Source organism: Cebus imitator, unplaced genomic scaffold, assembly GCF_001604975.1.
Source record: "Cebus imitator isolate Cc_AM_T3 unplaced genomic scaffold, Cebus_imitator-1.0 Scaffold33, whole genome shotgun sequence".
NCBI classification, from domain to species: Eukaryota; Metazoa; Chordata; class Mammalia; order Primates; family Cebidae; genus Cebus; species Cebus imitator.
The window spans coordinates 4,132,728-4,148,241 of record NW_016107348.1 but is presented as its reverse complement, the minus strand read 5'-3'; the positions used below and the strand labels follow the sequence as shown (position 1 = coordinate 4,148,241).

The 15,514-nt window shown below is 43.6% G+C and overlaps 1 protein-coding gene across 2 annotated transcripts in view; it reads right to left on the bottom strand.

The window, feature by feature from the left end:
- The window catches only part of LAMC2 (laminin subunit gamma 2), a 64,126-nt gene that overhangs the window by 36,827 nt on the left and 11,785 nt on the right, over positions 1–15,514 (bottom strand). For both annotated transcript variants that reach the window (XM_017524506.2, XM_017524507.2), the window contains one exon: positions 223–411. In XM_017524506.2, the coding sequence (XP_017379995.1) occupies positions 223–411 (189 nt within the window). The remainder of the gene's footprint in view (positions 1–222; positions 412–15,514) is intronic.

The following is a 15,514-nucleotide window of genomic DNA, read 5'->3' as shown; positions in this document are numbered from 1 at the left end:
AGAGAAATATGTTTCCTTTCAGATCGAAACTGCTAGAAAGACCTGTGTCTGTTAGGTTTCGGTTGCTCCTGAAGTTGAACATCTCCCCCTTGGCCTGCTTGCTTCCCCTGTTTTCTTTTTTCCTCCCTGGTTCCCTTCCTTCTTCTTTTCCTCCCTCCTTCCTTCCCTCTTGTCTCCCAACCACTCCATCTCCCTCTCCCTCTTTCCCCGCTTTTCAGCTACCTTTGGAGTTACAATGGCAGGGCAAACAGCGGTCTCTTTCTCTGTGCCGGTAAAAGCCGTCCTTGCACCTCTCACAGTGAATCCCATCAGTGTTGTCATTGCAGTTGAGGCAGCGGAATCCATGGCCAGTTTGTCTGTGAAGTTCCTGATCGAAGATACACTGCCTGGACTTCCCATTGCAATCACAGACTGGGGAGGAAGCGTACAGAAGAGATCGTCAGAAAAAAACACCTCGGGAATAGTTCTAGCAGGTGTTTTTGTTCATATTCATAGAAATTATGCATGAGTACTCTATGGTCATCTAAACTACTTGATGGAGGAAGCTAAGGGAGTGCAATGGGCAGTGCGGAGACCCCAGGACACCTGCTCCACTTAAAGGAAGCAGACACTGTGCAGTGCTGGCGGGCTGCTGCCTGGGAGAACGTGGGCTCAGCATTGCCAGACTGTCCCATTCCTCAAGAGAAACCCAAAATGTGAAATTACATTTTTATGCAGATATTTCTGATTTTAATGTTTGCAAGGAGTTCATTTAAAAACACTGCAATCCCATAGAGCAAGTCTGTGGGCTCAAGGAGACCTGAGGATGGGTACCTGTGGACTCAGCACAGCTGTCTACCAGCCCATGGTGTCGCCGCTCAAGATACAACATGCATCCCTCAGCGCCCATCAAGACGAGAAGCGGACGTGACTATCTGGGCAGGTGTCTCCTCCCAAAGCCAGGTGGCCCGTGAAGAATGACCTTTCTCAAGTGTCTAGGAAGCCCATCCTGCAGATGTTCCAAAGAGACTCATAGAGTGACTAACATCTCCATGGGGACCCGAACGGCAAAGGAGGCGACACACAGAAACACCCAGCAGAGTACCCGCACACTGAGACACCAAAAAATGTCTCCGTCAAGATGATGGGCCTTCGGGTTAAAAGGAAAGAATCAAATGCCAATTCTGCCATTTCCTTGGGCACATCCATTTCCTGAATCTTGTTTTTTCTTCTATATAGACTGCATTATCTGCCTCCCTGGATTGTAAAGAAGATCCCTCTGGGAAAAGAATATCAAGTGCCTTCGCATATGTGATTTCACGCAGGCCTCAGAAGGTACTGCCGCAGAAGAGAAACATGAAGCTTGGAAAGGTGAAGTAACTGGACCCAGTAGAGAACTGAGATTTGAACCTCTGTCTGATGCCAAAACCTACCTCTCCTCTCTTCCCTACGCAGGCTGTGTCTGTTGGCCATGCTGCCACATAGAGAACCTGTTTCTAGGGTCGTGACTTACCCACAGTGCTGACAATAAAGTCAACAGACCTGCTGAGTGGTTACCTGTGCAGGCGCTGTGTCAGGCGCTGATGATACAAGGGGACCACATATTTATTTATTTATTTATTTATTTATTTATTTATGAGACAGAATTTTGCTCTGTCACCCAGGATGGAGTGCAGTGGCACAATTTCAGCTCACTGCAACCTCCCCGGTTCAAGTGATTCTCCTGCCTCAGCCTCCTGAGGGGATTACAAGTACATGCCACCACCCCCAGCTAATTTTTATATTTTTAGTAGAGATGGGGTTTCACCAGTGTTGGTCAGGCTGGTCTCAAACTTCTGACCTCAGGTGATCCGCCTGCCCTGGCCTCCCAAAGTGCTGGGATTACAGGCGTGAGCCACTGCACCTGGCCATGACCACGTACATTTAATGGACCTGCTAAGTGACTGCCTTATGATAATTTTTTTCTTTCCACTTCGGATGGCATTTAAACTAGAAAGGTCAGCTAGTATCTATCCAAAGCGTACTCTGTTTCTAGGGCTTTACGTTAATCAGCTCAGTTAAGTCTCACAACAACATTTTAACATGGGTTTTATTATCCTCATTTAATAGGTGGAGAAATGAATATTCAGAGAGGCTCCATATCTTCTCTAAGGTCACACAGCTAAATGGCAAAGATATAATTTGCTCCCAGATGTTTCCGATTCCAAAGCCCTCATCTTTCCATTTTATGTTGCTTCTCAAGAATTGAGTTTACCATTGCATGTAGACATTCTTTTCATAAATCCCGAATAGAGGGTCATTCAGCTTGGTTGTTGCAAACAGAAACATTTTCATGGTGTTTCAAATCTACCTCTCTCCCTGTAATTTTCATCATGTGTTTTGCTTTTCCCTGAAAAACGATATACACACACAGCACACACATGCATACATACAACACTCATGCACACACAACACACACGGATACAGACCACACACACACGCACACACACACACACGCGCGCACACACACACACCCCTACTCTCTTTTCATTCTTTGATTTATCCAATAGACAAACCTTCGGATGTTGTTTTACATCCAAAGTGTCTTGCATCATCAGGCTTTTGCAAATCTGAAGATAGCTACGACATCTCCCTCCTTAGTGTTTTACTGTTCGAGTAGAGATCTGTCATCTCCAAGTCTTTTAACCACTTCGTGTGTCATAACTTCTAGATTCTTCTTGTCTGCCATCCTAGGAACAAATTCTAATTTCCAATGTCCTTCTTCAATGATCAGTACTTCAAGTGTGATTTGAACAGCTTGGCTTATAACAGGACTAGATATTTTTATCCCATGGGCAAAGACTAACATTTCAATGAACTTACAACATGTTACATTTGCACACAATTCAAAGTCCCAGGGCTTTTCTCAGAACTAGTGCCAAACTGAATCTTTCCCAACCAATTCTTGTGAAACTGATTTTTTGGATCTCCAACAGATGTGCCACACAGCTGTCATGTGCTGTGAAATTTGTACCAAGTACATGACTATGCACGTACTAGAGCTAAATTCACTGTTCAGTGGTCCTGTGAGGTTCTTCATCTGGCTACCCCAACACCCCAATGCCCTCCCTGCCCTAGATGCCTTTTGGAAGCAATCTCAGAATAACTACAGATTTTTCATTGTGCCTTTCTTATGTAGAACATGGACTGGGCACAGTGGTTCATGCCTGTAATCCCAGCACCTGGGAGGCGGAGGAGGGTGGATCACCTGAGGTCAGGAATTTGAGACCAGCCAGGCCAACATGGTGAAAACCCAGCTCTACTAAACATACAATAATTAGCTGGGTGTGGTGGCAGGTGTCTGTAATCCCAGCTACTTGGGAGCCTGAGGCAGGAGAATCACTTGAACCTGGAAGGTGGAGGTCATAGTGAGCCAAGATTGTGTCATTGTGCTCCAGCCTGGGCAACAAGAGCGAAATTCTGTCTCAAAAAAGAAAAAAGAACATACTTTTTGGTGGTAAAAGTTAACTTCATAAGGCTAGATCATAATATATTTATTCAGAGCAATCTTTTCAAAATAGATAAACTTGTTATAATCTTTCTATATCATGTCCCTCCTCATCTGTCTCTTCTCATCTAAAGCTCTCCTTTGAAAACAATGGGTGTCCTTCTTTTATTTCATTTTAATTTCAATTTTTTTGAGACAGGATCTCACTCTCTTGCCCAGGGTGGAGTGCAGTGGCACAATCTCAGCTCACTGTAGCCTCGACCTCCTGGGCTCAAGCGATCCTCCAACCTCAGCCTCCCAAGTAGCTGGGACTCCAGGCATGTGCCACCATGCTGAACTAATTTTTATTGTGTTTTTTTTTTGTTTTTTTTTTTGTTTTTTTTTTCTGTTTGTTTGGTTTTTGTTTTTGTAGAGACAGGGTTTCACCCTGTTGCCCAGTCTGGTCTTAAACTCCTAGATTCAAGAAATCCGCCTACCTCAGCCTCTCAAAGTGCTGGGAATTACAGGTGTGTACCACCGTAGCTGACCAATTTTCTTTTGTTTTATTTTTGAGATAGAGTCTCACTCTGTCACCCAGAGTGGAGTGCAGTGGTGTGATCACAGCTCACTGCAGCCTCAACCTCATGGGCTCAAGTCATCCTCTCACTTCAGCCTCCCGGGTAGCTGGGGCCACAGATACGTGCCACAACACACAGCTCAATATGTTACTGTTTTGTAGAGACAGGCTCTCATGGTATTGCCCAGGCTGGTCTTGAACTCCTGGCCTCAAGCAATCCTCCCACCTTAGCCTCCCAAAGTGCTGGGATTATAGGCATGAGCTACCAGGCCTGCCCCATTGTCCTTTAAATGTACAGCCTTCAATGCAGTTGCATTACAGTTCCAGGGACAGAAGGTCCTTAGCCAACATCTCCATTCCAGAACCTGCCCAACAGGTTCCAAGCCTATTGCATATATACCCCTTTCTCTTTCAAATGGGGTGTCCCTTAAAGCCAAGGGTTGTGCCATCTAGAGTGAGGGGATGTATGCGTGTCTGGGGAGTGTATTGGCCTGGGTATCTGCATTGCTTGAGAACTCCGTGAAGACACTCTATAGCCTTGCCTGCAGGACTTTGAAGTTACCAAACTGCACTTTGATTAAATACCCAGCTGCACTGCACTTAGCTCAATACTGACTCTTTGAAATGCTTCCACCAAGAGAATGATGGGAGAGCTTGTTCCAGGCTCCTTTTGCATGGAATGATGCTTTTCATCATTGATGTGTTTGAAACATGGTCTCTCTCAAATCATCTCCCAAATTGAGACTAACTTCCCTAAAACCATTTATTATTTACTCTTGCTACTCAGGGAGGGGGGAGACTTTAATATTTAAAATTCTAGAATATTCCTGAAACTGGGCTTAATAAAATGGTGTAATGTAGTTTGTACGTGGTCTTTTTTAGTCTGTGACCGATACCTGCCCAATGACTACCATGGGCACACTGGTTGCCAAAGGGCACTGCCAGGCCTGGAGTAAGGCAACAGGGAGTGGTGGGGATTCTACCCAATGGGCGTAAGAAGCAGCATCCGCTCAGCCCCTGCCAGCTGTAGCCACATGCGATTGATGCCCGCTGCAGTCAGCATCAACTCTTCTTTTAAAAGAAGACAGAAATCTGGCTTTGTGATTGAAATTTACTGATTTTTAAAATTTTGGCTGAAATTTAAAAAAAAAAAAAAATTCTTTTTGAAACAAAGCCATGTCCACAGGCAAATCTCTGCACTCAACTCTGCAGTTCTAACAGGTAGAAAACACATCTCATGCTTTTGAAAAAGGAAAAGTGAAGCCCTATTATATCACACAGTGCCTGGCCCATGTTAGGCATTTAGTGGTTATTTTTGTTTGTTTGTTCTTGAGACCAAGTCTCACTCTGTTGCCAGGCTGGAGTGCAGTGGCGCAATCTCGGCTCACTGCAACATCCACCTCCCAGGTTCAAGGGATTTCTCTTGCCTCAGCCTCCTGAGTAGCTGGGATTACAGGCACCCACCACCATGCTAGGATAATATTTGTATTTTAAGTAGAGACAGGTTTCACCATGTTGGCCAGGATGGTCTCCATCTCTTGACCTCATTATCCACCCGCCTCGGCCTCCCAAAGTGCTGGGATTACAGGTGTGAGCCACTGCACCTGGCTAGTGTTTTTTTTAACAAACAAACAAATGAATGTTCTGTTGAACTTAAAAAAACCCACAGATGGGTGTCTTGGATCTTCCCTGAGTTCTAGGCAATGGGATACATACAGCAGCAAACAAAACCAACAGACGTCCCAGCCCGCATGGAGTTTACATGCAATTTGGGGGTAAAGAACATAAACAAGATAAATAATTAATATCAAGAGAGAATATTAGGATAGTGGTATTTGTTAAGGAGAAATATATGAAGCAGTGGAAAGGAATGGGAAGTTGGGAGGTAGTAAGATGGGTAGGCAGGAGGGTAGAAAGGGTCATATGTCTGTTTGCTGTTTTATTTCTATTTTCATACTTATCTGGTTCATGATCTTTGCCCATTTATCTATTGGGCACAATGTTTTTCTTATAAATTATTTGCATAACAAATATATCAAACTATATGCCTGTTACTTCATTGCAGATTTTCTTTTACCCTTTCCTGATAAATCATCTTTCTTTCCAAAATGCCTCATCAGTAGATTTTGTTTTGCTGATTTAAGCCCCCTTTCCCAGTTTTTTCTTTTATCCTTGGTCAATGAGATGTATCTTTATTTTATTAACTTAATAACCATCACTTCACATCTAACAGGGAGGCTATACTGGGTGCTTGAACACTCAGACTTTATGAGCCAGTAAAATTGCAAAGAAGGACGTTGTTAATTTTGTGTGTGTATGCGAGTGTGTGTTTTTTTGAGACAGAGTCTCACTTTGTCGACCAGGTTGGAGTGCAGTGGTGTGATCTCGGCTCATTGCAGCCTCCACCTCCTGGGTTCAAGCAATTCTCAGGCCTCATCCTCCCAAGTAGCTAGGATTAAAGGCATGTGCCACCATACCCAGCTAATTTTAGTATTTTTAGTAGAGATGGGGTTTCACCATGTTGGCCAGGCCAGCCAAGGTTGTTGCTAATGTTTTATTTTGCCAAAGATATTAAATACTTATTTAATACCTATTTGCAGCCAGGCGCAATGGCTCATGCCTGTAATCCCAGCACTTTGGAAGGCCAAGGTGGGTGAAACACCTGAGGTCAGGAGTTCAAGGTCAGCCTGGCCAACATGGCGAAATTAGAGAATTTAGTCTCTACTAAAAATACAAAAGTTAGCCAGGTGTGGTGGTGCATGCCTATAATCCTAGCTACTTGGGAAGCTGAGGCAGGAGAATTGCTTGAAACTGAGAGGCAGAGGTTGCAGTGGACCAAGATCATGCCATTGCGCTCCAGCCTGGGCGACAGAGTGAGACTCGGTCTCAAAAAAAAAAAAAAAAAAATTTGCCTGTGTCAAGCATGTATCATATTACCCATGTTTTCCTACTTGAACAGGAATCAGTGCACGATCTGATTGACACGTCTAAAAAGAAGACTGGCTGTTATGGAGAAATGGATTTAGGGAGGGTGGAAGCAGGGAGTGCCCCCGACAAAGGAAAGAGCAAGCCTAAAAGCCCCGGGTGGGAAAGAGCTCATTCTAGAACTCCTGCAAGAATGTGTGTGTTGGACCCAGGTATGGGTTCGGGACCTGGCATTAAGATATCATTGCAGATCATTGGAAAAAAAAAAAATCAGACCGAACCCTGAACAGACCTGAGGCCGTTCCAGGGTCGGTAAACAAAACAAGCAGGTTTTTCTCCATCTTTCGCTGAACTCTGGCTCTAGGTCCCGTCCTTCATGCCTTTGACTATTCATTTGTACAAAGCCAGGGACACCTCTTCAAGGTTCCACCCTCTCCTCTCTCTGCCCTGTCACTCCAACTCCCCCACAATCCTGGACTCTGCCAGCCAGGGTTCTCTCCACAGCCAAAGAAATGAGACTCCGCAGGTTTACCTGAAGCCCTACATAAACCCGTCTGAAACGGAGTCAGATTGAGTCAGATCTTCAGAGATTTCTTTCAGTCTAGTAAAGCATGGATGGTAATTGCATCTGACTGCTGTATGCTGCTCCTCTGGCACTGAAGCCTTTATTATAATAATAACTATAATAGCACACAGTCGCTGACCCTCAAGGTGCTTCTTAGGAAAGACCACCAGGCAGCCAGACGCAGGCTGGGCCGCCTACGACCACCCACGCTCACCGGAGACACAGATCAAAGCAGCTGGAGCCCCTCCTTAAACAATAGGGTGAGGCTGGCAGAATCCCTGCGGCTCGCTTCACAACACTCCCACCCCTCACTAAAACACGCAGATCCAGCAGGTTAGGACAGGAAGCACAGGGGCAAAGGCGGTTTCCCAGCTGTGGCCCTAGGAGAATAAAAGGAAACAGAAAATATTTCCTCAGGTTGTACTCAGGGCATGGCCTTGGAATAATCACCACCAGTAGTAACAGTTCATCGGGATCTCATTTTAAATTTCCCATAAGAAATGGTGCCCTTTTGAGGCATACAGTTACGAGAAATGTCAATCACTTGGCATACATATGATTGTTTGTGTATAAACAGGTCCTCTTTCTATTGTTCTTTTTTTTTTTTTTTGCCAGATGGAGTCTCGATCTGTCTCCCAGGCTGGAGTGCAGTGGCGCATCTTGGCTCACTGCAACCTCTGCCTCCCAGATTCAAGCAATTCTCCTGCCTCAGCCTCCCAAGCAGCTGGGATTACAGGTGCCCACCGCACCTGGCTAATTTTTGTATTTTTAGTACAGACAGAGTTTCGCCATGTTGGCCAGGCTAGTCTCGAACTCCTGATCTCAGGTGATTCGCCCACCTTGGCCTCCCAAAGTGCTGGGATTACAGGTGTGAGCCACCGTGCCTGGCCCTGTTTCTATTGTTCTAAACTGAAAAACGTGTCTGCTTTTCACTAAGGTGATCTAATCGCTATCTTTATAAACCTGTGAAGTCATCATGCTTCTTAGTGCTTTAATGGAAATGATAAAATTAAAAATCCAGACTCCTTTCAAAACTCTGCAGATGCTGCCCCTGTCAACTTTACCAACTTCACCTCATCAAGAATTCACTGGGCTCTAACACACAGATCTAGGCTGCACTAACCCTTTCCCACCTCTGGCTTTTAGGCTAGCTGTTTCCTTCATCAGGAGCACTCCCTGCTTCCACCCTCCCTAAATCCATTTCCAGGTAACAGCCTGTCTTCTTTTTAGGTGCATAAATCAGATTGTGCACTTCCCTGCTGATACCCTGACAGCTTCTCTCTCCTGGGAATGCCCAGGGCACTTTATCCTCACCTCTCTCAGCATTTGCCTCATTCCATCCTGTGTCATCACTGTTTATATCTACGACTTATTTCCCCTACAGCATTTCTCACCTTATATCCCCACGGTACCTAATGCAGTGCTTGGATGGATGGATGGATGGATGGATGGATGGATGGATGGAAAGATGGTGGACAGCATGATGGATAGAAGGAGAGAGAAAAGAAGGGAAGAAGGTAATGAAGGAGGGGAGGGAGGGAGGGAGGGAGGGAGGGAGGGAAGATGAGAGGAAAGAAAGAAGGAAGGAATATCGACTCTGACTCTTAAGAAAAATCAAACAAGAACCTGAACATACAGAAATCTCCCTGAAGTCCAGAAGCCTACTTTCAGATTTCCCCAATACAATACACAAAGTTTCCATTGTCTACATATATGGCATTCAGTGTAAAAAATCTAATGTTCCAACCAAAAACTATCCATGATGAGACAGGAACAGAAAGAACTCTGAGAGGAACATGAGATTTTCAATGAGATTAAGAATCTGGGACTTTCAGGCTGCTGCTCGTACCAGATGAACTATTTCCACCCCAGGACTGCCCGCCTTTCTGTGGTCTATGAGCCCAGAGCTACGACACTTTCTGCCTGCCATCTCAAAGGGCAGCCAGCCTAGGGCTGTGTGGGAGGAGGGCAAGGGGATGAGGCAAGCCTCAGAGCATGAGATCAGTTTGCAGTACTCAGGCAGCCTTGATAGGTAGTGTACTTGGCAGCTGTGTGGGAAGATGTCAGGAGCTAGGAATTTCAGCATCGTGTTTAAACCTGACTGTGTGCTGGTTGCTATTACGTAGTGCTTTTTTGCTCTTGCTACCATTTCGGCTGCTTAGTGCACTAAAACTGATTCAGTGAAACAGCAGCAAGTTTATATAATGTTACCTGTAATCTCCCGTGAATGAGTCCAACTGTAAACCATTTAAAGACAGGCGCAGTGGCTCACGCCTGTAATCCCAGCACTTTGGGCACTTTGGGGCTCCAAGGCAGGAGGATCACGAGGTCAGGAGATCGAGACCATCCTAGCCAACATGGTGAAACCCCGTCTCTACTAAAATACAAACAAAAATTAGCCGGGTGTGTTGGTGCGTGCCTGTAGTCCCACCTATTCGAGAAGCTGAGGCAGGGGAATTGCTTAAACCCGGGAGGTGGAGGTTGCCATGAGCTGAAATTGTGCCACTGCACTCCAGCCTAGTGATAGAGCAAGACTCCATCTCAAAAAACAAAACAAAACAAAACAAAAACACCAGCAAGGATGATGCTCAATTCTCTTCCTTATTTAGAGAAAAGGGATGTGCCCTGTTTTTCCTTTCCTGCATTTTGTGTCCCTCATTCCCCTTCTGAGACATCTGAGACATCGGATCTTTTTCCCTTCTTCCTTTGTACAACTCTCTTCCTTTGGATATGATGATGTCATACTGCCAGGTGTCTGTCTGTCTTCGGATCTTCCCTATTCAAGTCTTTGCTGGCTCCTCTCCTTACCCCCACTCTAAATGCCAGTGCTTCTCGGGGCTTGGTTCTTAACCTCCACAACTTCTCAGTCTGCGCCTCTCTCCTTTGGTGATCTCATCCATGGCAAGATACTTCAATAACCATCATAGGTGTTGACATCCCAAGATACTTCCTTGGCCCAGACTTCATCCTCAACTTCAGGTCCTTGTGGCTGGCCATCCACTTTATTTATTTACATTATTACTTTTACATTTCCTTTTTTATTTTTTACTTTAAGAGACAAAGTCTCACTCTATTGCCCAGGCTGGAGTGCAGTGGCACAATCTTGGTTTACTGCAACCTCTACCTTCCGGATTCAAGCAATTCTCCTGCCTCAACCTTCCAAGTAGCAGGGATTATAGGTGTGTACCACCACACCTGGCTCATTATTGTATTTTTACTAGAGACAGGGTTTTGCCTTTTTGGCCAGCTGGTCTCGAACTCCTGGCCTCAAGTGATCTGCCCGCCTCAGACTCCCAAAGTGCTGGGATTACAGGCACGAGCCACTGCACCCAGCTCACTTTACATTCCAACTGGTTACCTCATATGTTCGTTACACAAAACCTGTTTAAAACCAAACTTGTGATTGCCATGCCTTCAAGTCAGAAAGCTGGAAGCTATCCTTACAGGTGCTCCATCTTTCTCACCTGCCTATTTTACACTGAATTTTGTTGATATAAGCCACAAAATATCTCAAATCCATTCAAGTCCATCTCCACTATGGCCATATCTAGACCAAACCTCAATCATCTCTTGCCTGCCATCACTTTCTAACTGAATTCCCTGCAACTTCTTTTGCTTCTCTTTAGACTCAGCAATCAGAAAATCTTTCCAAAATACAAATTATATCACTACTTCTCTGCTTAATATTCTCTCATTTCTTTCCTTTCCTTTGAAGTTAAGTACCAGAAATCCTCAATATTGCCTACAAGGACTATCATGGTCTTATTCTATCTATTTTTCCAGCCTAATTTCATGTAACGCTCACCACTGGGACATTTCCATCTCCCTTCCCTTCATTCACATACGCTTCATTTTATGTCTTCATTTCCTCTGCTTCTTAAAATTCTTACTTTGTAAGAGAAAATTGTCATGGTGGGCAGAGATGAGTTGGGGACAGAGACGAGTCAGCAACAATCTCAACTAGTCCTCTATTTCATTTTTTCAAAGAAGTTACACTAAAAACTGAATCTTAATATACCTCGTTGAATACCACTCCCTTCTTCTGAGTCGGAAGACTGCTCTCATGTAAACTGACAACTCCTTTATGCTCAAAGATAGCAACTTGAGCCTCCATAAAGTCACCTATAATGAAGCCTTTCAATGGGAAGTCCAAATGTAAAAAGCTATACTGAAGATGGTGAATAAAATTTCAGTTGTGTATACCTGCTTTTAAAAATCTGGCAAAGGTTGTTCTCAGTATGAAAGCAATTACTGAGAGTGTTCTTTAAATAGAAATCTATCCTAATGAATTTTTAAGATTTTTATCAGCCGGGCGTGGTGGCTCATGCCTGTAATCCCACCACTTTGGGAGACCGAGGTGGGTAGATTACTTGAGGTCAGGAGTTTGAGACCAGCCTGACCAACATGGTGAAACTCCATCCCTACTAAAAATACAAAATTAGCTGGGCATAGTGCCACATGCCTACAATACCAGCTATTTGGGAGACTGAGGCAGGAGAATCACTTGAATCCAGGAAGCAGAGGTTACAGTTAGCCAAGATTGAGCCATTACTCTCCAGCCTGGGCAACAAGAGCGAAACTCCATCTCAAAAAAAAATCATTTTTATCAAAAATAAATAATTTCGACAAATATTCAGATTGCATATTATTTATGTAACCTATAGCAAGATACACCTATCATCTATCAGTTTGATATCAAAGGCATAGAAGCTATGATCCTCTTTGCAAAAATCAGTGTCTTTAAATCTGAGATATTCGAGATGAAAAGATGAATATTTTTATTATATTTACATGTGATGATAAAAATGCTTATAAGGATTTTTCTAGTTTTAAAACCTCCCACATGGAATTTTTCCTTCCAAGTTTTAATATGTTTCTCAGCTTAAGCAGATATTTTAAAATAAAATCTGAATACTTCATCTTTTAAACTGGCCTTGAACTTTATTGTTTAATGTGTGAACATCTGCTTCCAGTTTTATCTTTTTAAAGAATGTCACAATATGTTTCCTAATTAGAATAAGAAAACTGAAATGGTACTTCTCTCACTAAGGTTTTTAACTGAATTCAGTCTTCCTTCTCAAATTTTTAATAGCCACATTTTAAGCCACCACAGCCAGACAACTTTGTTTCATTTAAACAAAGGGTATGGCACCAGTTTACATCGGAATGTCTAGGCAATGTGAGTAAGGCTGCAGCAGGAAGTGCTAGGATGAGAGGAACAGCAGAGCTCAGTTCTTTAATCACACAGGCAATTTTGAATCATAAAGTATGGGCCAGTCTCTTCAACTCTAAATAGTCCAAAGTCATCAACAGTCAATGAAACTCAGATCACTACCATTTCCTTTTGAAGGATTATGGCTTCAGAGGAGATACCTGTTTCACTGAGAGTTCATAGTACGTTATATTACAACCTAGACTTGGGAATGTACCCATGTGGACCACGGATGACTCAGCCTAGTGAGGACTCCATCAGGAGTTCACACCTGGAGATGCCTTCCCCTGACACTGTACTGGGATGCCAGTGTCCAGATAGACAATGAGAGGAGGGGAAGAAAGTCCCAGTGAACACCATGTTCTGTCTGACTAGCAAAGGAGTGGAGGGTAGAGGTGAAAGCTGAGGGTGCAGTCTGAGTGAGCTCCAAGGTGAAAGGGAAGGCAAAGTTAGGACATAGGGATTTAGCTGGTGCTGTCAAAGTCAAAGGCTCTACCACAAGACAGCTGTTGTCAGCTGCAGCATAGGCTCAGGAAGTGATTATGGTAAGATTCTATATGAAAGCAACTACCTGCATGGAACTCCACACTCTTCTGACCACAGAAATAGAGGATTCCACATTTCTGTGAAGTCGCCTACAAAGAAAAGCATTCCGGCAAAGAAAGAACATTCAACTGTTATTCAAAGAGCATAGTGTTCTTTGGACATTTCTTGCACGGCCTAGAAATAGATATCATACGCCCCTCTAAGAAGCAGTTAAAATAAAGGGAATCAGAGATTCCGGGAAAGCTAGAGGTAAACACTTGAAGCAAAGAAGACCAAAAGGAAGGAAATCATGTATGATGTGTCTGAATAAAGAGAAGTTAAAAAGGACATTCTACTTTGTACTAAAATGCCTTTTGAAGATAATTGGAGTATATATTAACCATGATTTTTCAGTTATTTAAATTTATGTTTCATTGGTTCCTTAAAAAAATAACCCAATAAATGTTCCTTTTAAAATCCTATTGCTTTTGTGAACAATACTTTTTTTGTGCAAGGGGATTAGGCACAGATTTTTTACTGTCACTACATCCCTTCACAAACTTACAAGCACTTAGGTATGTGTGTGGGCTGACTACATACCATTATACAGTTCTCAGTCTTCACAAAAGAACAAGGGTAATTCATGTGCATTTGCAATGCTGGGAAAATATGCATGGAGTGCATTTATAGCATCTTCCTTACAGATTTTTTTCTGAAAAGAAAAATCTATCTGAAAAGTATGAATTAAAACTGTATTGCTGGCTGGGTATGGTGGCTCACGTCTGTAAGCCCAACACTTTGGGAGGCCAAGGTGGGCAGATCACATGAGGTCAGGAGTTGGAGACCAGGCTGGCCAGCATGGTAAAACTCCACACCTACTAAAACATACAAAAATTAGCTGGGCGTAGTGGTACGCACCTGTAATCCCAGCTACTCAGGAGGCTGAGGTGGGAGAATCGCTTGAACCCAGGAGGCAGAGGTTGCAGTGAGCCAAGATTGCACCACTGCACTCCAGCTTGAGTGACAGAGGAAGACTCCATCACAAAAACAAAAACATTGTATTGCCTAAAGTCAGAAGAATGAATTAAATGAGCTCTTATGAACCAAACTACCTTTATACATCCATAAAGAGAAGTAACAAGCATTCTGAGAAGAGATTGGACCATGAAGACTCCATCAGGGAGTATCTTGCATCTCAATAGAACAAATACGCTATTTCTCCACTACCACTTCCTATGGCAGGTGCACTGTGGCCTCTCCCCTGCTCCCTGCAGATCTCAGAATGTGAAGATCCTCTCCTACCATGCTATAATTGTCTGGAGGAGGCAAGAGCAGCAGCTTCAGATTACCGTTGGATTCACTGCCTTCCCAAATCAGGCCAGGCTATTTGGGATAAAAAATTATTTATAAACACTAGGAATCCCCTATCAAAAACTATCCTTTTACTAAGAGCAAAACAGGCAGAGACTTGAAACAGCAGTAAGTATATATAAAACTTGCACGGTCAACATTCTGGCCATGAAACTGACCTCTTCCTGAGAGACTCCAAAACTTAAATGGTCTGTAGCAGGGACAGAGAAATAATCTCTGGACACAACTAAGTATATATGTAGATAAAAACATCAACAGTCATTAAAGAACAATGATTGACAAGACAGAAAGTCTTATCGCAGTATATCAACTATCCTATTTTTAAAAACGGAGCCACTTGGTGCCAATTCCAAGTTGACAGCAGAGTGGAACAAAGGGAAGAAGAAACTTGGTAATTTGAAATCTGTTCTTTTGTTAATGCTCCATGAACTAGAGCTGTGCTGTTGTTCTCTGATATTTTTAAAGGAAAGACTAACATATTGACTCACATACACAAAGGGAGACTTCTGAAAAGACAGGAGATAGATGTCTCCATTAGAAACACAGGTGGTATTTCAACAATAGATAAAGGTTCCATCAAGCTTGAAAATTAGTTTAAATTAAAATTCAGGCCAGGCGCAGTGGCTCACGCCTGTAATCCCAGCACTTTGGGAGTTCGAGGTGGGCAGATCACCTGAGGTCAGGAGTTCGAGATCAGCCTGGCCAATATGGTGAAACCCCATCTCTCCTAAAATTACAAAAATTAGTCAGGTGTGGTGGTGCATGCCTATAATCCTAGCTATTCAGGAGGCTGAGGCAGGAGAATTGCTTGAACCTGGGAGGCAGAGGTTGTAGTGAGCCACGATCACGCCACTGCACTCCAGCCTGGGCGACAGAGCAAGACTCCATCTCAAA